The 27,640-nt window shown below is 43.5% G+C and overlaps 2 protein-coding genes across 2 annotated transcripts in view; one reads left to right on the top strand and one right to left on the bottom strand.

Annotated features, from left to right (window-relative positions):
• LOC149972101 (uncharacterized) overlaps positions 1-22,076 on the top strand; it is a 76,946-nt gene extending 54,870 nt beyond the window's left edge. Inside the window, exons 6-7 of the mRNA XM_090219311.1 lie at positions 10,238-10,406; positions 19,842-22,076. Coding sequence (XP_090075437.1) covers positions 10,238-10,404 — 167 coding nt within the window. The 3' untranslated portion in view covers positions 10,405-10,406; positions 19,842-22,076. The remainder of the gene's footprint in view (positions 1-10,237; positions 10,407-19,841) is intronic.
• On the bottom strand, positions 13,145-27,277 carry LOC110505545 (transforming growth factor beta-3 proprotein). Its single transcript, XM_021584839.3, has 7 exons — positions 26,423-27,277; positions 17,669-17,832; positions 16,275-16,404; positions 16,020-16,127; positions 15,105-15,276; positions 14,490-14,643; positions 13,145-14,371 (listed from the first exon to the last, which is right to left on the bottom strand). The coding sequence occupies exons 1-7, from the start codon at positions 26,766-26,768 to the stop codon at positions 14,213-14,215; spliced, it is 1,233 nt and encodes a 410-aa protein (XP_021440514.1). The 5' UTR covers positions 26,769-27,277; the 3' UTR covers positions 13,145-14,212.
• Between the last annotated feature and the right edge of the window lie 363 nt (positions 27,278-27,640).

The raw sequence follows: 27,640 nt of genomic DNA, 5'->3' as shown, positions 1-27,640 counted from the left end.
CAAATGTGTAAGATCTATCTCTCCTGAAGTGGGTGGTGCGCCACAGAAGGCAGCTGAAGGGAGATTTATTGCATTCTGTTTGAGAAGGAAATGAATGCTGCACTTGTCATTTTACTGAGAAACCGATCATGTCAAGAGCAATAGCTTCTTCTTTTTTTGCTTAGCTAGCCAGGTTTTTTTGTTAGTTTTGCTTTGCTGGCACTTTGCACTTAAAGACAATTCTAAGTGAACCAAGCAGGGTCGGAAATTTACTTGTTGGTCCACCAGCCACCATGGCAGGTACAGTACCAGTCAAAAGTTTGGACACGCCTACTCATTCCAGGGTTTTTATTTATTTTTACTATTATCTACATTATAGAATAATAGTTAAGACATCAAAACTATAAAATAACACATATGGAATCATGTAGTAACCAAAAAAGTGTTAAACAAATCAAAATGTATTTTATATTTGAGATTCTTCAAAGTTGCCACCCTTTGCCTTGATGACAGCTTTACAGACTCTTGGCATTCTCTCAACCAGCTTCACCTAGAATGCTTTTCCAACAGTCTTGAAGGAGTTCCCACATATGCTGAGCACTTGTTTGCTGCTTTTCTTTCACTCTGTGGTTCAACTCATCCCAAACTATCTCAATTGGGTTGAGGTTGGGTGATTGTGGAGGCCAGGTCATCTGATGCAGCAATCCATCACTCTCCTTCTTGGTCAAATAGCCCTTACACAGCCTGGAGGTGTGTTGGGTCATTGTCCTGTTGAAAAACAAATCATAGACCCACAAAGCACAAACAAGATGGGATGGAGTATCGCTGCAGAATGCTGTAGTAGCCATGCTGGTTAAGTGTGCCTTGAATTCGAAATAAATCACAGACAGTGTCACCAGCAAAGCACCATCACACCTCCTCCTCCATGCTTCACGGTGGGAACCACACATACGGAGATCATCTGTTCACTTACTCTGCGTCTCACGAAGGCACAGTGGTTTGGATTTATTTAACACTTTTTTGGTTACTACCTGATTCCATATGTGTTATTTCTTATTTTGATGTCTTCACTATTATTCTACAATGTAGAAAATAGTAAAAAATTAAAAATAAACCTTGAATGAGTAGGTGTGTCCAAACTTTTGACTGGCACTGTATATATACCGTATCTATCTGAACAAAAATATAAACCCAAAAGGCATCAATTTTAATGATTTTACTGAGTTACAGTTAATATAAGGGAATCAGTCAATTGAAATAAATGTATTAGGCCCTAATCTATGGATTTCATATGACTGGGAAGGGGTTCAGCCTGGAAGGGCATAGTCCCACCCACTTTGGAGCCAGGCCCACCCACTGGGGAGCCTGGCCCAGCCAATCAGAATTAGTTTTTCCCCACAAAAGGGCTTTATTACAAACCAAAGTACTCCTCAGTTTTATCAGCTGTCTGAGTGGCTGGTCTCAGACATTCCCGCAGGTGGAGAAGCCGGAAGTGGAGGTCCTGGGCTGGGGTGGTTACTTGTGGTCTGCGATTGTTAGGCTGGTTGGACGTACTGCAAAATTATGTTGGACGCAGTTTATGGTGGAGAAATGAACATTCAATTCCATGGCAACAGCTCTGGTGAACATTCCTGCAGTCAGTATGCCAATTGCACACTCCCTCAAAACTTGAGACATCTGTGGCGTTTTGTTCTGTGACAAAACTGCACATTTTAGAGTGGCCTTTTATTGTCCCCAGCACAAGATGCACCTGTGTAATGATCATGCTGTTTAATCAGCTTCCTGATATGCCACACCTGTCAGGTGGATGGATTATTTTGGGAAAGGAGAAAGACTCACTAACAGGGAAGTAAACAAATTTGCACACCAAATTTGAGAGAAATAAGTTTGTTGTGCGTATGGAAAATGTATGGGATTTTATTTTCAGCTCATGAAACAAGGGACCAACACTTTACATGTTGTGTTTATATTTTTGTTCAGCATATATACATATACTATTTGGCTTTATGTATTTTTAGATGCAGGCCTATGTAAATGTGTATTATTGTTGTCACCATCGTATTGCAAACATAACTTAAAGCTACACATTATTTTGACAGTGGTAATGAACTGTCCATTGTTCAGCACAGCAATTGATAAAACAGGGACCATGATTGAAACACAAGTGGCTTTGAGCTTATGTCAGTATTGCACAGGTAAGCTAACAGTCACAGAAAATAGGAATTCAGACAGGTTCTGTCTATCTGAGCTACTGTGTCGCACACACCAACCCCTGTTGTTATGTTTGTCACCTACTGACCAGAAAAGGATGTTATGATTACTTGTTTTCAATGACACGTATTCAATGACACGTAGGTTTAAGGAAATACAGGCATGCACCGCATTACTACAACACAAAACAGCTTGTAAGTATAAAAGCAACGCTTGCTTTCATTAAATAAAAAAACGCATGAAAAGGTAGTGTAATGGGGGAAAATGTCTTACTGTGGTGTGTGAAGAATCCAATACTTGTATACGTTACAAATCACATTATTGTGGAAGCACCTCCTCTAAGAGTTTGAATCAGGCTGTTTGAGAAGGTTTGAATCTTAGCAACCTGCCTAAACATACACTACCATTTGTGGTCACTTAGAAATGTCCTTGTTTTTGAAATATTTTTTTTTTGTCCATTAAAATAACATCAAATTGATCAGAAATACAGTGTAGACATTGTTAATGTTGTAAATGACTATTGTAGCTGGAAACGGCAGATTTTTTTATGGAATATCTACATAGGCATACAGAGGCCCATTATCAGCAACCATCAATCCTGTGTTCCAATTGCACGTTGTGTTCGCTAATTCAAGTTTATCATTTAAAAGGCTAATTGATCATTAGAAAACCCTTTTACAATTGTTAGCACAGCTGAAAACTTTTTCTGATTAAAGAAGCAATACAACTGGCCTTCTAAACTAGTTTAGTATCTGGAGCATCAGCATTTGTGGGTTTGATTACAGGCTCAAAATGGCCAGAAACAAACAACTTTCTTCTGAAACCTGTCAGTCTATTCTTGTTCTGAGAAATTAAGGCTATTCCATGAAATAAATTGCCAAGAAACTGAAGATCTCGTACAACTCTGTGTACTACTCCCTTCACAGAACAGCGCAAACTGGCCCTAACCAGAATAGAAATAGAAGTGGGAGGCCCCAGTGCACAACTGAGCAAGAGGACAAGTACATTAGTGTCTAGTTTGAGAAACAGACGCCTCACATGTCCTCAACTGGCAGCTTCATTAAATAGTACCCCCAAAACACCAGTCTCAACGTCAACAGTGACGAGGCGACTCTGGGATGCTGGCCTTCTAGGCAGAGTTGCAAAGAAAAAGCCATATCTCAGACTGGCCAATAAAAATAAAAGATTAAGATGGGCAAAAGAACACAGATACTGGACAAAGGAAGATTGGAAAAAAGTGTTACGAACAGACAAATCTAATCTCTTGAGGTGTTTGGATCACAAGAAGAACATTTGTGAGATGCAGAAAAATGAAAAGATGCTGGAGGAGTGCTTGACGCCATCTGTCAAGCATGGTGGAGGCAATGTGATGGTCTGGGGGGGCTTTGGAGATGATAAAGTTGGATATTTGTACAGGGTTAAAAGAATCTTGAAGAAGGAAGGCTATCACTCCATTTGGCAACGCCATGCCATACCCTGTGGACGGTGCTTAGTTCAAGCAAATTTCCTCCTACAATAGGACAATGACCCAAAGCACAGCTCCAAACTATGCAATAACTATTTAGGGAAGAATCAGTCAGCTATTATTCTGTATAAAGCACAGTCACTGGATCTTAACCCTATTGAGCTGTTGTGGGAGTAGCTTGACCGTAAGAAGTGCCCATCAAGCCAATCCAACTTGTGGGAGGTGCTTCAGGAAGCATGGCGTCAAATCTCTTCAGATTACCTCAACAAATTGACAATGAGAATGTCAAACGTCTGCAAGGCTGTAATTGCTGCAAATGGAGGATTCTTTGATGAAAGCAAAGTTTGAAGGACACAATTATTATTTCAAATCAAATGTATTTGTCACATGCTCCGAATACAACACTTTACAGTGAAATGTTTACTTACAGGCTCTAACCAACAGTTACATTTTTAAGTTAAAAAAAGGTATTAGGTGAACAAAAGATAAGTAAAGAAATAAAAACAGTAAAAAATACAGTGAAAAATAACAGTAGCGAGGCTATATACAGGCACCACTTAGTCGGGCTGATTGAGGTAGTAGGTACATGAATGTATAGGTAAAATGACTATGCATATATGATAAATAGAGAGTAGTAGCAGCAGCATAAAAGAGGGGTTGGGGGTGGCACACAATGCAAATAGTCCAGGTAGCCATATCTGCCACACCTGTTCAGGAGAAGTCTTATGGCTTGAGGGTAAAAACTGCCTTTTGGACCTAGACTTGGCGCTCCGGTACGGCTTGCCATGCGGTAGTAGAGAGAACAGTCTATGACTGGGGTGTCTGGGGTCTTTGACAATTTTTAGGGCCTCCTTCTGACCCTGTCTGGTGTAGAGGTCCTGGATGGCAGGAAGCTTAGCCCCAGTGATGTACTGGGCCGTACGCACTTCCCTCTGTAGTGCCTTGCGGTCGGAGGCCGAGCAGTTGCCTTACCAGGCAGTGATGCAACCAACCATGCAACTTTTGAGGATCTGAGGACTCATGCCAAATCGTTTTAGTTTCCTGAGGGGGAATAGGCTTTGTCGTGCCCTCTTCACAACTGTCTTGGTGTGTTTGGACCATTCTATTTTTTTCACCTTTATTTAATCAGGTAAGCTAGTTGAAAACAAGTGTTGGTGATGTGGACACCAAGGAACTTGAAGCTCTCAACCTGCTCCACTCTAGCCCCGTCGATGAGAATGGGGGGCGTCCTCGGTCCTCCTTTTCCTGTAGTCCACAATCATCTCCTTAGTCTTGGTTACTTTGAGAGATAGGTTGTTATTCTGGTACCACCCGGCCAGGTCTCTGACCTCCTCCCTATAGGCGGTCTCATCATTGTCAGTGATCAGGCCTACCGCTGTTGTGTCGTCTGCAAACTTAATGATGGTGTTGGAGTCATGCCTGGCCACGCAGTCGTGGGTGAACAGGGAGTACAGGAGGGGACTGAGCACGCACCCCTGAGGGGCTCCAGTGTTGAGGATCCGCGTGGAAGATGTGTTGCTACCTACCCTCACCACCTGGTTGCGACCCGTCAGGAAGTCTAGGATCCAGTTGCAGAGGGAGGTGTTTAGTCCCAGGATCCTTAGCTTAGTGATGAGCGTTTAGGGTACCATGGTATTGAACGCTGAGCTGTAGTCAATGAATAGCATTCTCACGTAGGTGTTCCTTTTGTCCAGGTGGGAAAGGGCAGTGTGGGGTGCAATAGAGATTGCATCATCTGTGGATCTGTTTGGGTGGTATGGGTTTCCGGGATAATGGTGTTGATGTGAGCTATTACCAGCCTTTCAAAGCACTTCATGGCTACGGACGTGAGTGCTACGGGTCTGTGGTCATTTAGGCAGGATGCCTTAGTGTTCTTGGGTACAGGGACTATGGTGGTCTGCTTGAAACATGTTGGTATTACAGACTCAATCAGGGACATTGAAAATTTCAGTGAATATACCTGCCATTTGATCAGCACACGTCCTGGAAATCCATCTGGCCCGCAGTCAAAAAATGCAGAACTAAGAACAGATACAGCCCTTGGTTCACCCCAGACCTGACTGCCCTCGACCAGCACAAAAACATCCTGTGGCGGACTGCAATAGCATCGAATAGTCCCCGTGATATGCAACTGTTCAGGGAAGTCCGGAACCAATACACGCAGTCAGTCAGGAAAGCTAAGGCCAGCTTCTTCAGGCAGAAGTTTGCATCCTGTAGCTCCAACTCCAAAAAGTTCTGGGACACTGTGAAGTCAATGGAGAACAAGAGCACCTCCTCCCAGCTGCCCACTGCACTGAGGCTAGGTAACACGGTCACCACCGATAAATCCATGATTATCGAAAACTTCAATGAGCATTTCTCTACGGCTGGCTATGCCTTCCGCCTGGCTACTTCAACCTCGGCCAACAGCCCCGCCCCCCCCGCTGCTCCTCGCCCAAGCCTCTCCAGGTTCTCCTTTACCCAAATCCAGATAGCAGATGTTCTGAAAGAGCTGCAAAACCTGGACCCGTACAAATCAGCTGGGCTTGACAATCTGGACCCTCTATTTCTGAAACTATCCGCCACCATTGTCGCAACCCCTATTACCAGCCTGTTCAACCTCTCTTTCATATCGTCTGAGATCCCCAAGGATTGGAAAGCTGCCGCAGTTATCCCCCTCTTCAAAGGGGGAGACACCCTGGACCCAAACTGTTACAGACCTATATCCATCCTGCCCTGCCTATCTAAGGTCTTCGAAAGCCAAGTCAACAAACAGGTCACTGACCATCTCGAATCCCACCTTCTCCGCTGTACCTTCTCCGCTGTGCAATCTGGTTTCCGAGCCGGTCACGGGTGCACCTCAGCCACACTCAAGGTACTAAACGATATCATAACCGCCATTGATAAAAGACAGTACTGTGCAGCCGTCTTCATCGACCTTGCCAAGGCTTTCGACTCTGTCAATCACCATATTCTTATCGGCAGACTCAGTAGCCTCGGTTTTTCGGATGACTGCCTTGCCTGGTTCACCAATTACTTTGCAGACAGAGTTCAGTGTGTCAAATCGGAGGGCATGCTGTCCGGTCCTCTGGCAGTCTCTATGGGGGTGCCACAGGGTTCAATTCTCGGGCCGACTCTTTTCTCTGTATACATCAATGATGTTGCTCTTGCTGCGGGCGATTCCCTGATCCACCTCTACGCAGACGACACCATTCTATATACTTTCGGCCCGTCATTGGACACTGTGCTATCTAACCTCCAAACAAGCTTCAATGCCATACAACACTCCTTCCGTGGCCTCCGACTGCTCTTAAACGCTAGTAAAACCAAATGCATGCTTTTCAACCGATCGCTGCCTGCACCCGCATCCCCGCCTAGCATCACCACCCTGGATGGTTCCGACCTAGAATATGTGGACATCTATAAGTACCTAGGTGTCTGGCTAGACTGCAAACTCTCCTTCCAGACTCATATCAAACATCTCCAATCGAAAATCAAATCAAGAGTCGGCTTTCTATTCCGCAACAAAGCCTCCTTCACTCACGCCGCCAAGCTTACCCTAGTAAAACTGACTATCCTACCGATCCTCGACTTCGGCGATGTCATCTACAAAATGGCTTCCAACACTCTACTCAGCAAACTGGATGCAGTCTATCACAGTGCCATCCGTTTTGTCACTAAAGCACCTTATACCACCCACCACTGCGACTTGTATGCTCTAGTCGGCTGGCCCTCGCTACATATTCGTCGCCAGACCCACTGGCTCCAGGTCATCTACAAGTCCATGCTAGGTAAAGCTCCGCCTTATCTCAGCTCACTGGTCACGATGGCAACACCCATCCGTAGCACGCGCTCCAGCAGGTGTATCTCACTGATCATCCCTAAAGCCAACACCTCATTTGGCCGCCTTTCGTTCCAGTACTCTGCTGCCTGTGACTGGAACGAATTGCAAAAATCGCTGAAGTTGGAGACTTTTATCTCCCTCACCAACTTCAAACATCAGCTATCTGAGCAGCTAACCGATCGCTGCAGCTGTACATAGTCTATTGGTAAATAGCCCACCCATTTTTCACCTACCTCATCCCCATACTGTTTTTACTTATTTATTTTTCTGCTCTTTTGCACACCAATATCTCTACCTGTACACGACCATCTGATCATTTATCACTCCAGTGCTAATCTGCAAAATTGTAATTATTCGCCTACCTCATGCCTTTTGCACACATTGTATATAGACTCCCCCTTTGTTTTCTACTGTGTTATTGACTTGTTAATTGTTTACTCCATGTGTAACTCTGTGTTGTCTGCTCATACTGCTATGCTTTATCTTGGCCAGGTCGCAGTTGCAAATGAGAACTTGTTCTCAACTAGCCTACCTGGTTAAATAAAGGTGAAATAAATAAAAAAATAAAATAAATAAAAGTCTTGTGAATGTTGACCTGTTTAAAGGTCTTACTCACATCGGCTACGTAGAGCGTGATCACACAGTCGTCCGGAGCAGCTGATGCTCTCATGCCTGCCTCAGTGTTGCTTGCCTCGAAGCGAGCATAGAAGTGATTTAGCTCATCTGGTAGGCTTGTGTCACTGGGATGCTCGCAGCTGTGCTTCCCTTTGTAGTCTGTAATAGTTTGAAAGCCCTGCCACATAAGACGAGCGTCGGAGCCGGTGTAGTACGATTCAATCATAGCCCTGTATTGAAGCTTTGCCTGTTTGATGGTTCGTCGTAGGGCATAGCAGGATTTCTTATAAGCTTCCGGGTTAGAGTCCCGCACTTTGAAAGCGGCAGCTCTACCCTTTAGCTCAGTGCGAATGTTGCCTGTAATCCATGGCTTCTGGTTGGGGTATGTACGTACAGTCACTGTGGGGACGACGCCCTTCACGCACTTATTGATTAAGCCAGTGGCTGATGTGGTGTACTCCTCAATGCCATCGGAAGAATCCCGGAACATCTTTCAGTCTGTGCTAGCAAAACAGTCCTGTAGTTTAGCATCTGTTTCATCTGACCACTTTTTATAGGCTGAGTCACTGGTGCTTCCTGCTTTAATTTTTTGCTTGTAAGCAGGAATCAGGAGGATAGAATTGTGGTCAGATTTACCAAATGGAGGGCGAGGGAGAGCTTTGCATGTGTCTCTGTGTGTGGAGTAAGGTGAACTACAATGTATTTTCCTTTGCACATTTAACATAGAAATTAGGTTGAACTGATTTAAGTTTCCCTGCATTAAAGTCTCCGGCCACTAGGAGCGCCACCTCTGGGTGAGTGGTTTCCTATTTGCTTTTATAACCTTGTCTTGACTATATTTCCTATTCATTTTGCAACTCATTTCATTAAGTGACCCCAAACTTTTCAACGTTAGTGTAGTTTGAGGTACAATACTGACACAGCTACTGTAGGTCAAAACTGCATGCTGGAAGATCTTGGTAGAGCATAGGTGGAATAGTCATTGTGGTACTCATGTGAATTTTCTTTCTTTTTCAGTTTCAGACCAATGCCTATTCTAATTTCAAATGTTGTTTTTTTGTTTTTAATATACATTCTTACTTGTCAATGAGAAAATCTACCCGCATTTGGCGTGTGGCGGTGTTAATTTCCAACCCCGCAACCAAGTAAAGACACATCACTCAAATTCTTGTTTTTCAACTAGTTTCCCCACTTGGCATATTTTTTACCCAGTTGTCATGTTCAATTCAGAAAATTCTCAGGTCCTGGTTTCTCACAGTAATCTAGTATCTGTTTTGTGGCTTTGTGTTTCATTAGGTTTTGTTCTGCATTAGGCTACTATCAGGGGGAATGGAAGGGGAATATTGGCCTTTCTCTCTTTCTTTTGCTGAGCTAGAATAAGTCGCTTCCAGCGGTCATGTCATAGGATTGGAAGTTGGGGAGATGTTTTCGCTTTCCAGCTCCGTCAGGCCCCACAGTGTAAAAGAGCACCAAAATAAACAGTCTGCTGAGAGGGAATGAAAGGGAATACTGTTTGGGAGCACAAACATAGCAGCTCCAACTGTACTTGGAATTCCTTTTATACTGGATGCCTGGCTCTAGGCCAGGTGATATGCAAGAGGGCAAGGGGTGATGGGACAGCAGGACAGGGGCTGATGTTCAGTGGCTGCCTGGGCCGGTCCACTTGCGTTGGCCATGAAAAGTAACACAGCCCTACGAGGACAGCTGCTAGCTGATTCCTCTCTCTTCATTGGTTTTGTACATTCCTTTGAAACTTTATAATGTTTAGCAAATATTTCTATATCCAATACCTCAGACTATTATATTTCTAATAGTTCTCAGACTCATTCTTTCTTCTCCCTATAACAATTTAAACATCTAGCATACTGTTGCAACCATAAAATCCCATATAGAACTTTTCAAGTTTGGCTCAACTCCTCACACTATTTGTCTTTGAAATTGGCTCCAAATGCTCTTTTTTGAAGTGTAAGATACACCAGTCATCACTATGGAGTACATTCTTCCACAGCTTTTGCCCTGACCTGCTCCCACGGTAGTATAGTTTCTAACTACTGCACAATGAAGAGCGGGCCTTTAAATGGCAACTAGATGTTAACCCCAATGGAGTTATTGTGTTCATGTCAGTTATCTTCTTTCCTCTGCAGGTCTTTCTGTGTACAACTGTTTCAGGGCCAGAGGACCAAGCTCAGGTGACAGAGAGAGGATGGGAGTGACGCCTCTCCACTTTGCCGACAGAGGTGTATCTGCATATGACCACAGGTGCATGCTGGGTAGGAAACAACAGACCAATACCACCACTGTGACAGCATGACGGTATGTCTGACATCACATCAGGGCCTGTTACTACACTATGTGAAGGAGCCGCAAACATGAAAGATAGCCTCTCCTGTCAGGAATCCCTGTCTGACGCAGGTCGGGATCCGTTGTACAGCCCAATACTTTCCAGTGCCCTTCTGTATCTCCCCACCACCCGGCCTCTACTCCATAACCCCTATCGCAGCAGTTGTCCTCACTCATTCTTCCCTTGCTGTCCGTCTGCTGTCTGTCTGTCTTTTTGTCTATGCTATAGAAAGACAAACACACAGCAACAGCTGGTTCCCACCAGAGCCCCCATGGGCACTAATACTGGATCTCAGAGTATACTCTTTATACTTCATAGCAGTTACTGTACAGCCAAGGAGAAGTGCTCCACCACTCCCCTCATTCTCCGTTTAAAAACAGGTTTGCCATGTAGGCAAGCTTAGGATGGCAATAAATATCGCCTGCAATTGATCAGTATTTTAGAGATTGTCTCAATGATCTCTTGTATTATTGAGAAATGAGCCAGGAAAGGAACTCCTGTCAGGTAAGGCAGTTTTGAAGTTGTTTGGGAACCAACCACCCCCCATTCACTCATTAATTAATTGATCTGAGAGTATCACAAACAGTTTCCAATCATGTATACTGAAGGGATTCCTCTCTTCACGAAGACTTGTTGCATTGGCTAGCAGGACATTTGTTTGAATGAGTTTTATTGTTGCCTTTACAGTTCTCACGTTTTCACTCCATAGTTTGACTATACTCTACAGCATGGCTCCAACCATGTTCATTGAGAGATTCCGTCCTGGCACACCTGATTCTAACATTTAACTGGTTGAAAAGTTGTACCAGGTTAGTTCCAACTGGGGTTGGATCTAAAACCTACAGGAGGGTAGCTCTCCAGGAACAGTATATACAAGGCATTTTCCACGTTGAACTGTAGTGATGTGCACCTATTTTGCCATTCTTTGTGCGATAGGGCTTACAGTAGTAATATACACTGACGTTCAAAAGTTTGGGGTCACTTAGAAATGTCCTTGTTTTTGAAAGAAAAGCACTTTTTTTGTTGTCCATTAGAATAACATAAAATTGATCAGAAATACAGTGTAGACATTGTTAATGTTGTAAATGACTATCGTAGCTGGATAGGCTGATTTGTAATGGAATATCTACATAGGCGTACAGAGGCCCATAATCAGCAACCATCACTCCCGTATTCCAATGGCGTAAACTGGCTCTAACCAGAATAGAAAGAGTGGGAGTCCCCGGTGCACAACGAAGCAAGAGAACAAGTACATTAGAGTGTCTAGTTTGAGAAACAGATACCTCACAAGTCCTCAACTGGCAGCTTCATTAAATAGTACCCTCAAAACACCAGTCAACGTCAACAATGAAGAGGCGACTCGGGGATGCTGGCTTTCTAGGCAGAGTTGCAAAGAAAAAGCCATATCTCAGACTGGCCAATAAAAATAAAGATTAAGATGGGCAAAAGAACACAGACACTGGACAGAGGAACTCTGCCTAGAAGGCCAGCATCCTGGAGTCGCCTCGTCACTGTTGACGTTGAGACTGGTGTTTTGCGGGTACTATTTAATGAAGCTGCCAGTTGAGGACTTGTGAGGCGTCTGTTTCTCAAACTAGACACACTAATGTACTTGTCCTCTTGCTCAGTTGTGCACCGGGGCCTCCCACTTCTTTCTGTTCTGGTTAGAGTCAGTTTGCGCTGTTCTGTGAAGGGAGTAGTACACAGCGTTGTACGAGATCTTCAGTTTCTTGTCAATTTCTCGCATGGTATAGCCTTCATTTCTCAGAACAAGAATAGACAGATGAGTTTCAGAAGAAAGTTCTTTGTTTCTGGCCGTTTTGAGCCTGTAATCAAACCCATAAATGCTGATGCACCAGATACTCAACTAGTCTAAAGAAGGCCAGTTTTATTGCTTATTTAATCAGCACTACAGTTTTCAGCTGTGTTAACATAATTGCAAAAGGCTTTTCCAATGATCAATTAGCCTTTTAAAATTATATATTTGGATTAGCGAACACAACGTGCAATTGGTACACAGGAGTGATGGTTGCTGATAATGTGCATCTGTACTCCTATGTAGATATTCCATAAAAAATCAGCCGTTTCAGCTACAATTGTCATTTACAACATTAATGTCTACACTATATTTCTGATACATTTTATGTTATTTTAATGGACAAAAATAAGGACATTTCTAAGTGACCCCAAATTTTTGGAATGGTACTGTAGGTATAATGTAATTGGCTTTAACTTTATAGTGTGTTGCTGTAATGCAATGACAATGTTGAACATTTAAAGTGCGTTGGCACCTTTACAACCTGAGAGGTAAAAAGCTATTGAATGTCTGTCTCATGGCCCCTATGGTCAGAGCATATTTTTGTACGAAACCTATGACAGCATGCTCTTATCTAGTAGAAACGGTGGGTTGTGCATGTATTGCAAGGTAATACTTATTCATAGCCTTTTGCCTGTGTCTCCCCAACTGTTGTACTGTAAGGACCAAACATTGTGGTGACCAATAGTGACCATTTCAAAGCAAGTCCATTAATATCGGTAGCAATATGTTGTTCATGCCAGTGTCTATATGTACTCTAAATGGTTGCAGTGTATCTTTAAAAAAAAGAAGAAAAGTTGTCAATCTCTTCAGTTTCTAGGACCTCAATATGAATAGCTGTATTGTTGAGCTGAGCCTAAATGCTGAATATACACTGATATCCACAAATTACGATTACTTTCAGATACAAACATTTAATAACATCTGTTCTTCCAAGACTATTTTTTTTATTTAAAAAAAAAGTGTTTAAGAGTAATAGCAATAAAAACATTTACACGTTCACTTAGTGACATTTATCGTCTTGTACAACAGAAAAGTCTGCTCCATTTGCGGGAAAAAAAATCCCTAAAAACATGATTCTGTTGCATATTCGAGGTAAACATAACCGTGAAGATACGTCGTTGAATAAAAGTTGTTTTCCAGCATGTTGTACTTTTCCTAAGATACCGGTAACTTGAGTCCATCAGCATCTGTCCTAGACGAACAATGTAAGGGAGCTGTGGTGCGCACCACGCTAGTTTCCAGCATGTTGTATTTTTCCTAAGATACCGGTAACTTGAGTCCACCAGCATCTGTCCTAGAAGAAGAGGGAGCTGTGGTGCGCACCACGCTAGTTTCCAGCATAGACAGTCTGTTCTGTGCGTCAACGCCTTGTGTTATGCCTCCATTAAAGAGGATGGTTCAAAAGCCTGACAGAGCTTTTGCTTTAGCCCCTTTTGATGTAGTCATTTGCACTGTAAATCCAGGTTCTCAGTGGGTCTCTCTTTTTGACTGCAACTACGGTGTGTCCTTGAGTAGGCAGTGGTCAAGGCTCGAACAGCTTTCGTCTGTTCTTTTCCTCTGTTCAGAGGTTGGCTTTGAATGCCCGTGGTCATATGGCACAAAGGTACGGGCAGTTCAGAAGGCTGAAATATTGACAAAAGAATGAGGAAAACACTTGACGTTGAAAAGAAAAAAGCCATTGTAAAAGGCCAATAAAAAGTTATGTTGACGTTGAGATTGCTGGGTCTGGAGTGGTATTTGAAAGTCATTTGGACACACAGCCTGGGGATTGTGGGTAGAGTGGTGGGCTGCGTCTCTCTCTGCAGGCCCTCTGCGTGTGCTCGGCTGAGGAATGAGGAGGGTGGAGAGTGTTGAGGGTGGACAGAGGTACTCTTGGTGGTGGGACAGACGGCACGTCACCCTCCACTCCCTCAGTGCCGTGCAGGCCCTGTCAGGTCCCAGTGTGCTGGGCTGGGGCCCTTAGCTGCACTTGCAGGACTTGACAATCATGTTGGAGAGCTGCTCCACCTTGGGGGTGCGGCCCACGTAGTAGAGGATGGTGAGGGGCTCCAGGTCCTGAGGCACACAGCAGGGAGAGGCAGACGCCTCAGGGTTCAGGGTGTTGTACAGACTCAGCATCTACAGGGGAATAGAGGTGTTTGTGTGATAATAATATTTGTAACACAGGGTAATGAGTCATTAGTGGTGTACAAGTCGTGTCTCATTAGTGGTGTACATTAGTGGTGTCGTGTCTCACCGAGCTGTGTGTGGTGTCTGCGCTCCGTAGGTAAGGGCAGGGCCCGGAGCAGAAGTTGGCATAGTATCCCTTCGGCTCGTGGATCCACCTCCAGCCCAGATGCTGGCGGAAGTCAATGTAGAGGGGTCGCACACAGCAGTTCTCTTCATAGTTACTACAGCAGGCAGGGGAGAGAGACTGATAATTATGAAGAAATTATACACATTACCTGAAGGAGAAACACTCTATTTCCAAGTTGGGTATATTTCACTACATGCAAGCAGTCTGAGAAGCCCAGAAATACCACTGGAAGGTGTGTCCTTATTTCACTGTCGTACACTTTAACACAGGGACAGATCTCGACTTGTAATGCCTCTGCCTTTCCAGAGACTGACAGCAAATTAACCAGCTTATTTGTATGCGTAATGCTCCTCTGCCAAGTAAATTAGAAATGAGAGAAGACACATTGCCATTTGAGATCCACCTTGACCTACTATATTGCTTACAGGAGTAATTAGGGGCTATTCATCTATTGGACACAAATGTGTCTACTCATCCTGCAGCAAGTTTTCATCTAAATATATGACATGCACTCTAAAATCGTGATTGAATTACTAGAGTGAGGTGGTTCCTTACGAGAAGCAGTAGTTGGTGTCCAGGGCTCTCTTGCGTCTGCGGGATGAGGACTGGGCGTCTAGCCTGTGAGGGGGCAGCATCATGAGGATGAGGTGAGGGAAGAGCTGCTCCTTCTGCTTCTTCAGTCTGCTACCCAGGTCCCAGCGACTCTCATCGTAGTCACCCTCCACACCTACAGGAGGAGGATCCAGGGATGTCAGATGTCTCAGAGGGAAGTGTCATCAGTGGATGAAATGGTACATAGACCAAGACAATTCCATATTCAAATTGGACAATTTGGTTAATTCAAGCTGAAGTGCAGTCCTAGTCCATTAGAAAATTGTGCATAAGTGTGTCTGAGTAAGTTATACCAAATTTAAATTCATCACTGCTGTTTTAGTCATAGTACTTTCTGTAAAGTTTTAAAAGCATTGTCTTCACTGGTGAGAGGCTGGACTTGAGACATCCCCCACTCCTCCTCCTCCTCCACCAGTCAGAGCTGGTCCCTCTGTCCTCCCCCTGGGTTAGTGTCTGCTCATCCAATCTTCCCCTGATAGCAAAAGCAGTAGAGAACTCAGGAGAGACGCTGCCGGTGGATACGGACGCCCTTCTTAATTTGGGGCCAAGCATCTGAGCGCCGTGGAAGCACATTCCTTGTGGCCTAGCCAGTCAGGGCAGCCTTCCCAGGACCAGGGGCCCCCAATTCTAAGTGAGATACCAGACCAATTGTATTCCCATGATATTTTCTCTCTCTCTCTTTCTCTCATAAAAAATGCCAAATAACTATCAACCATTGAAGCCCATGTTCACTGGATAAGACTTCAGAGGGTCTTTTTCTAAATCAGAGCTCGTACGGAAAGAAAGAGGGGCTGTGAAGAGCAGTGGAAAAGCCAAAAACGATTGTCATACAAAATGAGGCACCTCGTGTCATCTGACCTTTGAACTTGACATCTAGCACCTCGTTGACATTTTCGATGATGTCACCATTGGGGTTGAAGGTGTGGCAGGGGCAGTGCACACTGATCTCCAAGCCCAGGTTGGTCTCTGAGGGGAAGAAGAGGAAGTGGTATTTAACTTTGAGGCCATTTTTCTTTGTCCAAATGAACTTGAGTTTCCAAATACCCTTTGCTCATGCTTTGATATGCAACATATGGTATGAGACAGGGAACATTGGGGCTTTAGTCCACTCACCTCGGTACATGAGCCATTCCCTGACTGTGTCTGTGACATCGAAGGAGACCCACTCTGGCATTCCTTTGGTCAGCGCGTTCTTGCCCCCGATGTAGCGCTGCTTGGCTATGTGGTCGTCTGGCCGCAGGATCTGCCAGCCAGAGGTAAGAGAGTGACCCAGCTGCATATGCTCACTCTCTCTCCCACACACACACACACCAGACTGCAACCCAGCCAGCTCTGCCTGAGCCAGACGCTCCAGGATGCCTTGGGCCAAACGTCTTCTCCTCATGGAAAAAGTGACTCCCTGTGTTGATATCCCCATTTTGCAAGTTAATGCCTGTGTGTAGCCCTACTGCCAATGAGAACCTGGCTGTCCCTCCCATCTGCACTTCAAACAATTGGGATCTCAACATTCTGGGTTTCCTTACACTGGTCTAGTCAGGATGAGGCACTGCATATGGTGCTAGAGTCGCCATTGATTCAGATCTGAGCGTCTCTGAGTATGTGCTGTATACCAGCATGAAAGTGTACTTTACTCTACGTCTCAAATTGCGGGACTGAGGCATAGGATGTAGAGAGCCACACTTTAAACAGCATCTAAGGTTTCTGTGAAAAGGGAGAGGCCAGTGAAGTTGGGGGCTCAGCGCCTAGTCCCACAGCAGGCTGGATAACCAGGTTCCTGAACATTGTCAGCATCTAATCTGGCTTCCTGTGGGAACAGGAGACCCAGCGAGAGAGTGCGGCCAGTGCCAGCCTCTGCCAATCAGCTCCCAGCTATGTGTGGGGGCGCCGCTCCGTTTACTTCCCCAGTCAATCTGAACTGAGCTCGACCCTGGCCAGAGCAGAGCTCGCCTCAGGCAGTATGCGGGCCGGAGACGCTTGTCTCCCTGGCAGGAAATGTTGGCAGCTGATCATGGCTCCAAGTCTCTCACTGGAGATTAATGAGAGAACTGAGCGAAGACCCATCCCTGCCACCCCACATACACCCCACAATCCCAGGACAAACACACACCATTTAAACACACAAATCCAGGTGCAGATGTCTGAATCCCCTGTTGAAAACATCTAACAGGACTTGAAGAAAGGGTGGTTGGACAAAAGCTTGGAGATTGACAGCTTTTAAAAGGAGCGATATCAAAACGGTAATCTTGAGTTTCTCAGAGTCTGCTGTAGCACACTCTTAAAGTTTTACAAATGGACTTAGGTAGAATCCATTTGACTTGAGGCACATGGAATAATGATCATCACTTAAAAAGAGGAGAGGGGAATTAGGGGACCTGTATAAATAGGTGTAGACCAACACTACATGTAGACCAACACCGTCCCATGTGCATTGAGCCATATGGGAGAATTGGATCACGACCCCCCTGCATGCTTGAGCACAGTGGGAATGAAATAGTACATTCACACACCTGGTAGAGCTCAATCCTCTGCTCGTTCCTCTTGGCGCTAGAGTTGGGGACACGAAGGGCTCGGAACTCGGCTCTGAAGAGGTTGGTGGAGTTCTTCTCCATGGCCGAGACATTGAAGCGGAACACCTTGGAGGTGATGCCCTTGGGGCAGTAGGGAAGGTCATCTGCAGAGCATAACACACTTTAGTCACAGACAAGGTGAGCCACCTTGAAACACTATAATTATGCAATCCTCCCTGCTTCCACACAGCAGGACTGTGACTAAAGTCGTCACTCTGTACACAGCCTAAAATCTGTTTTGAAATAAAATGATTTGTCAATCTTCTGCATTTCGTAGTGTTTGATACTATAAACAAATGTTGTTCACAACAGAAAAAAATACAGTTAACCATTCTTCAACTATTGCCAGTGAATAAAACTAAGCCTTGGGCCATCTGGTTATACTTCGTGCAGTGCGAGTTAGCAACAAGTTGAAGTCATGAAATGAAAACCAAATGTCCCATGTGTTGGTGGAACTGAATAGGCTGGTCTAAGATGGCAGGGTGCTCCTCCCCCCTCCCGATCCAGAGCTCAACAGGTGCTCAGAAAGCTAGGACAGAAGCCAAGCATTCCCTGGAACAACCAACCAGCTCAGCGCACATGTGCAATCACATGCATGTAGATACAGAACGCGAGTTCAATCAATGTGTTGTTTGTAAGGGAGAAAGACAGTCCTTCTGTGACTGTTTGTCAGGGGGGCTGAGTGTATAACAGAGTAGCGCCTTAAGGTTTTCTTAGCCATCAATTGAGTAATGAATTGGAAGGGGAACAAGTTCTGTCAACCTGTGTGGTGTGGTTGTGTAAGGCAGACAGTGAACTCAGCTTCAGTTGTACAGTAGTTACAGTAACTGCCACAGAACACTTCTCGATGGCCCTCTTCTGAAATACTTCCTGTTGCACTGCCAGTCAAGGAAGCGTTTATTTTTTTCCAACCCTAATACCATTGAATTGTTTATTATTTTAACAGGCCGAGCGCATGCAGTGTTGAGCAAAACAAGAACACGGCAAGCGTTTTACGAGCTAAGTGGAAACACTAATTTACAGCCAAGCCATCGCTAATTTATTACCCCAAGCCTGAGCTTTAATAGAGACCCTGTGATTCGCTGTGGTGGTTAACAAGGACATTGCACCTTTGGTTGACATCTAGATCTGTTTATAACAATGGAGAAGGATGTTTGTGTATAATGGATTGTGAGCTTACACGTCTACCTAAACTTCCTATGACCCGTAATCCTATTTCACTGCGGCTTTGCCATTATCCGATATTTCCATTGACTGTTCCCCCTCCCCCCCCCCACACTTTTTTCAAGTGACCTTTTCAGTCTTGACTCTTCACCCCTAGCCAAATATCTGTCCTGTGCTTCCTCACAATCTATAAGGGCTCCGTACTCCCTTGGCCTGTCCCACACACCCTTTCTCTCTCGTCTCCTGTGTCCCTCTGCCTCCCCCACAGAAGGTGGAAAGCCCCACTTTGAGAGGAGATTTGAAATTCTAATCAAGTCTTTAGTTTCCTTTTGGATGACCTCATTTTTCCCATTGCAATGGTTTTAGGTGGATTTCGCATTAAGGCTTATTTTTGCCAAGGGTCTGAAGGTAATTTGTTCCATGGCTGTGAGTGCAGGGGATAGCTAGTATAATTAGAGTGAAATACACAGCAGGATAATTGACAGTCTCTCTCCTCTCCATTATCAGATCAGCATCGTGAGGATGCTGATATCAGTGGAATCTGGACCTGAACTTTATCTGGAATAACCAAAACATGTCCCAAAGAGCTTCTCTGGGCCCTCAAAATAGATTATTTGTCAATGTGACAAACTTTTATTACATTGTAGCCCTCCCCATTTCTCAAGGGTCACTGTTCTTTCGAGATTCATTGTGAAAATAGTAACTTTTTTTTGTTGTTGTGTAATGACAAACCACAAACAGGTATCACAGTTACATACTACACACAAAGTACTATTTAGAATTGTATATCGACACTGTAATTACACTAATCACCTGCTTATGTAACTACTATGTAAATACATGGTTTTCATGGCACTTAACATGAAGTGGTACAAACACCTCTCCCACTTTTCCCAGGGGACTGAAACTGAGGTCCTGCTTTTTGTAACCTCTCTCTTTTCTTTGGCAGTATGTCGTCAATGACTTTCATGGAGTCTGGACTGTGGAGCTGAGAAAGCTGACTTCTGAAGACCAGTTGGAAACCATCCACTAACACTTTGACAGAAGTGTGATGTAGTCAAAATGTTCAGCAGTTGACCAGATATATTTATGTTCTAGGTCAGGGGTACTCAACTCTTACCCTACAAAGTCCGGAGCCTGCTGGTTTTCTGTTCTACCTGATAATGAATTGCACACACCTGGTGTCCCAGGTTTAAATCGGTCCCTGATTGGAGGGAACAATGAAGAAATGCAGTGGAACTGGCTTAGAGGTCCAGAGTTGAGTTTGAGGGTTCTAGGTCAGTAACATGGTCAATAGAAGAGTATTAGGTAAGGGTTGCAACAGTAGTGAAACCCTCCACATAGGAAGGCCTAGGGACAGACTTCAAATATCTCTGCTCTAAAGCTTCTCATAAAGCTTCCACCCCAGACAGACACTCCTCCCCCTGCGCCCTCCTCCATCCTCCGCCCTCAAACCCTCTGCTTCCTGTGTCTGGGATGCCCCACCACACTAGCTCCTACCCTGGCAGGTGACATCACATAGAAGCTCCCAGCAATCAGCCTATTCCCAGTGCCATGATGTCAGTCTCTCCACAGCTATGTGAAAGTAAACAAAGGAAATGGGAAGCATAGAAAGCAGGTGCTGGTCAGCTGCTGAGGAGTCTGGACCTTGTTTACCAGTGAAAAATGGCAACGGCGCTGCAAAAACTGGTATTATAATGTATTTAAATGACCTATCAAACTAATCTTAAGGCTGTTCCAGAAGGCCATTAATATTAATGTTTTTCAACTAACGTTTCCATCTTAAAATAATAAGTAACCAATCATGCTTTCGAATCTGTCAATAGGAGAATATAGCTAACTCCAGATGACTAAATGTAATAACTTGAGCAGTAAATTCTAAATTCTTGCAACTGAAGTACTGATCATGCTCATAGAAACATAGTGTTATGTCAAAGATTTGATCACCTGTGTGTGGTACTATCATTTAACCCTTGTGTTGTCTTAAGGGTAAAAAATGACCCACTATGTTTAACAGCAGTGAAAACCCCCTAAATTCTATTTTTTCAACTTGAAATTTGATGACTTTTCCTAGAGTGACCCCAACATTTGAAAAAGTGAAACATCGCCTTTGTTCATATTTCAATGAAAGCTGTACACCACCAGGGTACAAAGATTGTCTTAGGGTCATTTGTGACCCGGCAATTAAAATCATTTACACAACACACACACAAAATGATAAATTGAGATTGTGTGCTACTGATTGAACTTAGCCAGCAGCTCCTGAAGAGAAAGATCACCATGGTTGGCATAGTTAGAAAGAACAAGCATGAGCTCCCCCCTGCACTCCTCGCAACAAAGGGTAGAGAGGCCTTCTCATCAAACGTTTGCCTTCACCCCACTACCACTCTAGTTTCTTACCTCCCAAAGAGGAACAAGAATGTGGTCCTCCTGAGCACACTGCACAAAACGGCTGAGATCAGCGATCGTGAGGACAGGAAGCCAGCCATCATCCTGGACTACAACCACAAAAAAGGAGGGGTGGACAACCTAGACAAGGTGATTGGGACTTACAGCTTTAGGAGGATGACTGCCCACTGGCCCCTGGTCATGTTCCATAACATCATTGATGTGTCCTTATACAATACCTTCGTGATATGGAACAAGATCAACCCTACCTGGATGCCTGATAAGCGGAACAAGAGGGTGTTGTTCCTGGAACAGCTGGGAAAGGCACTTGTAACCCCACACATTCAAAGGGAGCACCTCCCCCGCACAGCAGCCTCTGCAGCGCTTGTGAAAACTGTTCAGGGGGCTGAATCTTGTCCTGATCCACCTGAGGCTGCAGCAGGGACAGGCAAGAGGAGGAGATGCCAATTCTTCCCCCCAAAGAAGGACTGTAAAACCAATACTTTGTGCTGCACATGTGAGAAATACATCTACAAAATCCATGCACACACACTTGCATACTGTCCTACATGTGCTAATTAGAGTTGACTGATTTAAGTTATTCACGTTTTTGTATCTATTATTTTATTCTTATTGTTGTTGCTTATACACCTTGTGGGTGGGGCAATGGTTTAAAAAAATGGGAGAAGACTAGTATGTTGTAGTTGAATTCCTCATTGTACAGTATATAATAATATCACTATGTTGCCAGAAAAGTTCAAGATTGTTTCCCTTCAATAAAATGCATTCAAAACTACTTTATGCACATTTCTGCTACTTTCTTAGGCTATCTCTTGCTTCTTCTTCTTTTTTTACACCTATGCAGTACCTTTAGCAATAATAATAAACCTCTAGTAAAGAAAACAATTATGAAAGGTGTGATGTAATAAATGAGTGTTGTCTACTCATTAAATGCAGTTTTTTTAACCTTTATTTAACTAGGCAAGTCAGTTAAGAACAAATTCTTATTTTCAATGACTGTTTAAGTGCCTTGTTCAGGGGCAGAACGACAGATTTTCACCTTGTCAGCTCAGAGATTTGATCTTGCAACCTTTCGGTTACTAGTCCAATGCTCTAACCACTAGGCTACCTGCCGCCCCATCTTTCTGTGTTGTGAAGAGGGAAAACAAATGTTGATGAATGACAGGTTGTTTCTTCATGAAAAAATAGATTTGGGGTTTCAAATTCAATTAAGCTGCTTTATTTTAGGGGTTTAGTGAAGGTGAGTCATTTTTACCCTTAGGACAAGGGGAGTATACAGAATGTTAAGACTACACAAGGGTTAAACGCAATGCTTTAGTGTGGACCAGGCCCTTCTGTCCTGAGTAAGTCTCTACACATGGAGCCTGTGGCTGACTGCGTTAGATGAGATAATGTGATGGAGTTCTCTGCTGAAGTAAGACAGCTTTTTTCCACTTGATCAAGGATGAAGAGGGAAAAATGGCCGGGGGGGGAGGCGTCTTTCGGAATGGACCAGAGAACTCTGTCTGTTTGCCTGGGATGACATCACTTTTCTACTATTCCATATATCAGAAGCACTGCTGTCCTCAGCTCCGGTCCACATCCTTCTATCCTCCCGACGATGAATCAATGATTGCCATATGCCAGACTGACCACTCACTACAAGCTTTTATTTTAAAGAAACCTGTCTCTGCCTAATTTTCAGCTATGAGAGCCAACAGGTGGTTTTCTTAGATGGTTCAATGGTTGCCTTCGGACAGTCTTACTATGTTACAGCAAACATAAAGACAGTGAATGAGTACTAATATATGTGGAGGAGTGAGTACAACTGGAGTTCAATCCCTAAACCAAACCTAGGACTGAGTGGTGTGGGTTATGGAGATGCTTGGCCCTTGTGTCGTTAGTTTGGCTCCTCTACCAGTGTTTGCCAAATGGCTCCCATCTGCACTTGTCATATCCACAGCTTTACTGTTTATAAACGCTGTTTATATTCAGAGATACCTAACTAGTGGTACAATGAGTATTTTGGCAAATTATTCTAGCTATTAAAGCATATGAGTCTGGGAGGAAAAGTCTCTGCTTCATCTTACACAGCCCTGTAACTGAATAATAAAAAGAGTGAAAAAGCACCACTGACAATAATCCAAGACATTCCCACTTTCCAAAGAGAGTGTATGTATAACCCATTAGATTATGGAAATGGATTTAAAATATGCCTTACTGTATTACCGTGGTTGCGCGTTCTAATATTTCTTAAATCCTTTTTATTTTGGGGATTTCAAATCAAATCAAACTTTTTGTCACACGCGCCGAATACAACAAGTGTAGACTTTACCATGAAATGCTTACTTACAAGCCCTTAACCAACTTTGCAGTTCAAGAAGAGTTAAGAAAATATTTACCAAGACCAAAACAAAAAGTAATAATAAAAAGTAACACAATAACGAGGCTATATACAGGGGGTACTGGTACCGAGTCAGTGTGCGGGGGTACAGGTTAGTTGAGGTAATTTGTACATGTGGGTGGGGGTGAAGTGACTTTGCATATATTTGTGTATTGTTTTGTATTGTTAGGTTTAACTGCACTGCTGGAGCTAGGAACATAAGCATTTCGCTACACCCACGATAGCGTCTGAAAAATATGTGTACGAGACCAATAACATTAGAATTTTGGTGACAGACATTACACTCACTGATACTTCTTATGAAAATGACATAATGGAAAGTGGAGGGAAGAGAAAAGTGGTTATTTGTCCAAACTGCAGGCCTTGTTAATGAGAGGATAAACACTCTCCCTCCCTTACAGTCTACTCTGGAGGGTGTATCTGGACATTAACAAGTAAAACAATTAAACAAACAAAAAACAGGGACAGAAAAAGTGCATTGTACTTTTACGTAAGTGTATGAAAAAGAATTAGTCTAGTCCCATAGACAATGAGTGACAACTGTAGCCTATAGGCCCTGTTTATTTACTTTGATCGTGACTGACAGGGTGATGTGACTAGGGCTCCTGACCATGACTGGTGCAGCCCATAGCTCACACATCAGACCTCTGTTTGTTTTGCGGACTCTGACTAAGGCAGTTGCGTAGCCAAAGATTAGTTGGTGTGTGGGACTGCAGAAATTTGGGTGGGCACCAAAAACCAGCCAACTTTGTACACATTTTGCCATGGGGCACATAGAAAAATGTGCAGCTTTATAGCTAATCTCATGCTATTCTCTACACATTTTGTAATGAGGCCGAGAGAAAATGTTGCTTTTAAAAATCACATTTCCTACAATTATACACATTTTGCTATGGGGCAGAGAGGACAATGTGCCATTGTATAGCTCATTCCATGCTATTCTACACATTTTGCCCTGAGGCTGAGAGAAAATGTTGCATTTTTAAAGCTAATTAAAGACTAAATAAAGGTGTGTTGACTGTGATAAAGTCACGGGATTATGAGCTGTCTTGTTTGCTAAATGAACAATAGAAATAGGCAGTGGTATGGTGTATATAGACATAGAAGCACTGTGACATACGCCTCTAAGTCATATTCATGGCTGATTGGAGGTGTGGCTTTCAGTTTATTTTGACAACCCATCCCGTGAGAATGAATGTCATTCCAGGTCATCCATTCTGTTATATTTCATAAAATCTGACTAACACAGTGAATTGCTTGCTATGAATTTGATCTGATGGTGTTTGCTTGTTTAGATAAAAAAAAACAAATAATGTCTTGTTTGGAACACTGACAAGAGCACCTGTCCCTACACCGCTAAACCAAGGTGGTTGTAGTAGTTATTATTTTGAGAGTCAGATGCACAAATGGGACCCAGGAAACAGATTTGACACGGGGGCCTGAGCTGTTGCCAGAGGAAGCACAGCTCGGTCTTTGAATAGCATGAAACACCTGCCATGTTGATCTTAAAGTAGTAACATGATGCAATGATTCAGCCCCTGAACAGTGAATAGGCCTGCTTCCAAGTCTTCCACTCAGTAAACAATTCCCTCCCTGAGAAAACTCACTGCAATAGAGAGGCAAGCTTCCAATAAACGTCTCACTCTGATTAGACTGGAAAAATCAGTTGTGGGTGGTTTATACAGGTAATGCCAACTAGGATTAGCAATTATGCTCTAGTGCACAAGCCAATTTGCAGCTGAATTAGCTGTGTTTTAACTTTTCAATTGAACCAACATCTTTCTTTTTTTTGCTGTAGTGTACACAATACATAATCAAACAATTGATAAAAAAAGGTTTTGGATAAATGCATATTTGGACTTGGGAAAGAAAGGGTAATTGGAACAGTGGTTGGAGGAATGCTCAAATCAATGGAGTCCTAGAAAAAAAAAATTCAATGGCATCTCAGACGGTCGTGTGTGCTATTGGGAGTTCCCATGGCTTTTGAGTGAGCTATGAGGGAGGAATGGCGCTTACGCCAATTAGACTGTTTGCTTTGCCCTCTCCAATGCCCGCGGTCTTTCCACTGCTCAGAGACGCGAGTGTGCGTTTAAATTGTGTTCGCCAATTCATTTCAGGCGGATGGGAACGCACGCCAAGCGAAGGTGTTCTTGCGTTCTTTAGTAGAATTTGTTAATATTTCCTCTACGTGTTTGCAGTATTTCGCATATGCTGGAGATCTACGGATGCTTTTATAATTTAATTCCGCTGGAATTAACATATGGCCAGTTGAAGGGAGACAATGACAAATTATATAAATAAAACACAGACAAATTGCATTACACACAGACATCTCTGTACTCTGGAGGGGCGTCAGAAGAATTATATTTTAAAGCGGAGTAAAAAAAAAGGCTAAATTGGCTTCTTCGGGAAATCATAAAGTTGCTGTCTTGTGTCTTTATTGGAGAGGTATGCTCCTCGATTATTTTACTCATTTTCATGGCAAACCACTATCAATTGTTATTACATGCATGCGCTGCTCACCAGCTGTGGCATTCAGATTTAAGAAATGACGCATCATCAGACCTTTCACCAAGGAGCAATGGGCTATTTACATTTAATAATCAGGCTTTTGATCAGTAGGATACCTAACACAATAGAAGCCACGGTGGCAACACGATCAGCTGTTTGGTATGATCATGATAGAAACATGGCCTTCATGAGTAAAACGCGTAAATAGATACATGAACATTACTTACTGTTTTCTGGTGGTCCATTAATCATATTGAACTTGTAAATCTCTTTGGCGTAATATTCAGTCTCCGTGTTATCCTGTCCACAACTTTGCTGTCTGTCTCTCCCCAACTCCTCGATCAGCTCCTTCGTACTGTTATAGAGCGCCAGCACCTGAAACGGTACCTGATTCGGACCCACTGTTTGCGGCGGGCTGGTCATTCGAAGTTTACTAAGAATCTGTCCTCGGATTGCCTCTACTCTCTTTTTCTTTATGTGGTCTATGTCCACAGTGGTGCAAGTGGATAGTGACAAAGTCATTGTCACACAGTTCAACAGGAGGAAAAACAGAAGTGCTTTGCCCAAATGCATATTTCTATCTGCCCTTGCTTAGCTAATAATATGATGAAATATGTTTTTAAACGTATGGTAAAGTGGAAACAGAAAAATACACCAAATAATTTGGACTAAATTCCAGGAGAAATGTTACCCTCTATCTCTTTGCATTCAAGTGGTCAACGAGTTCTTTCCCCCGAGGAATCCCATCTTGTCAAGATAGGGCTAGTGTCATCTGGGTGCTAACCGGCTGTGCATTCCAAGAATAGTCCAGATCATTCTTGAAATTGTATCTTATCTGAGACCCCTTTTCATTCAACCTGTTGTCTTTCTGTTCTTCATATGTTCTGTCACAACCTTGACGTGTTCCGTTTTCTCTCTTCATTAGTTCATCATGACAAAATTCACTTTCCCCATTGCTTTTTATTTTTCATCAATTGTTGCTGGTGTTAAGTCAGTGCCGGTCTCCCTCGCGCTCCTGCCCGTTTTGCACAACCAGAGTCTCGTACTCAATGTGCGCGCAGTCCCTTCACTGATACTTTATAGTAAACCGTAGTAATGACGTTTGGGAAGGAGGGACTGCAGATCATCATTGCAGAAGTACGCATTTCACACTATGATTATGTCTGTCTATCTGGAGGCCATGTGCTACGTTTTACAGATAAATAAACAACTTGTTTTGTTTGCGATTGAACTTTATAGTATTTATCCAATTTATACAAATAATAGCCTACGCTGACACGTCAGGTCACAAAATAGTTTGGGTTCACACAAGAGCAGTGTACATTTTCAAGAAGTGAGAGTATGCCCCCTAGTGGATATGTGAAGCTAATGTGGAAAACATTAGGGGAAAACCAAACCAGTGAATATTACTTGATTTTCAGATAATTTAGTGATATAATGGGCGT

The sequence above is a fragment of the Oncorhynchus mykiss genome, chromosome 25, assembly GCF_057628025.1.
Source record: "Oncorhynchus mykiss isolate SJ-2025 chromosome 25, ASM5762802v1, whole genome shotgun sequence".
Lineage (NCBI taxonomy): Eukaryota > Metazoa > Chordata > Actinopteri > Salmoniformes > Salmonidae > Oncorhynchus > Oncorhynchus mykiss.
The sequence above is the reverse complement of the archived record's forward strand: the minus strand, read 5'-3'. Positions and strand labels throughout refer to the sequence as shown.

Coding starts and splice junctions, on each gene's coding strand:
- LOC110505545 (XM_021584839.3), bottom strand. CDS start 26,768: ATGCATTTGGGCAAAGCACTTCTGTTTTTCCTCCTGTTGAACTGTGTG. Junction 16,128..16,274: donor GGAATGGCTCATGTACCGAG/GTGAGTGGACTA, acceptor TCTTCCCCTCAG/AGACCAACCTGGGCTTGGAG. Junction 14,372..14,489: donor CAGACACCACACACAGCTCG/GTGAGACACGAC, acceptor ATTCCCCTGTAG/ATGCTGAGTCTGTACAACAC.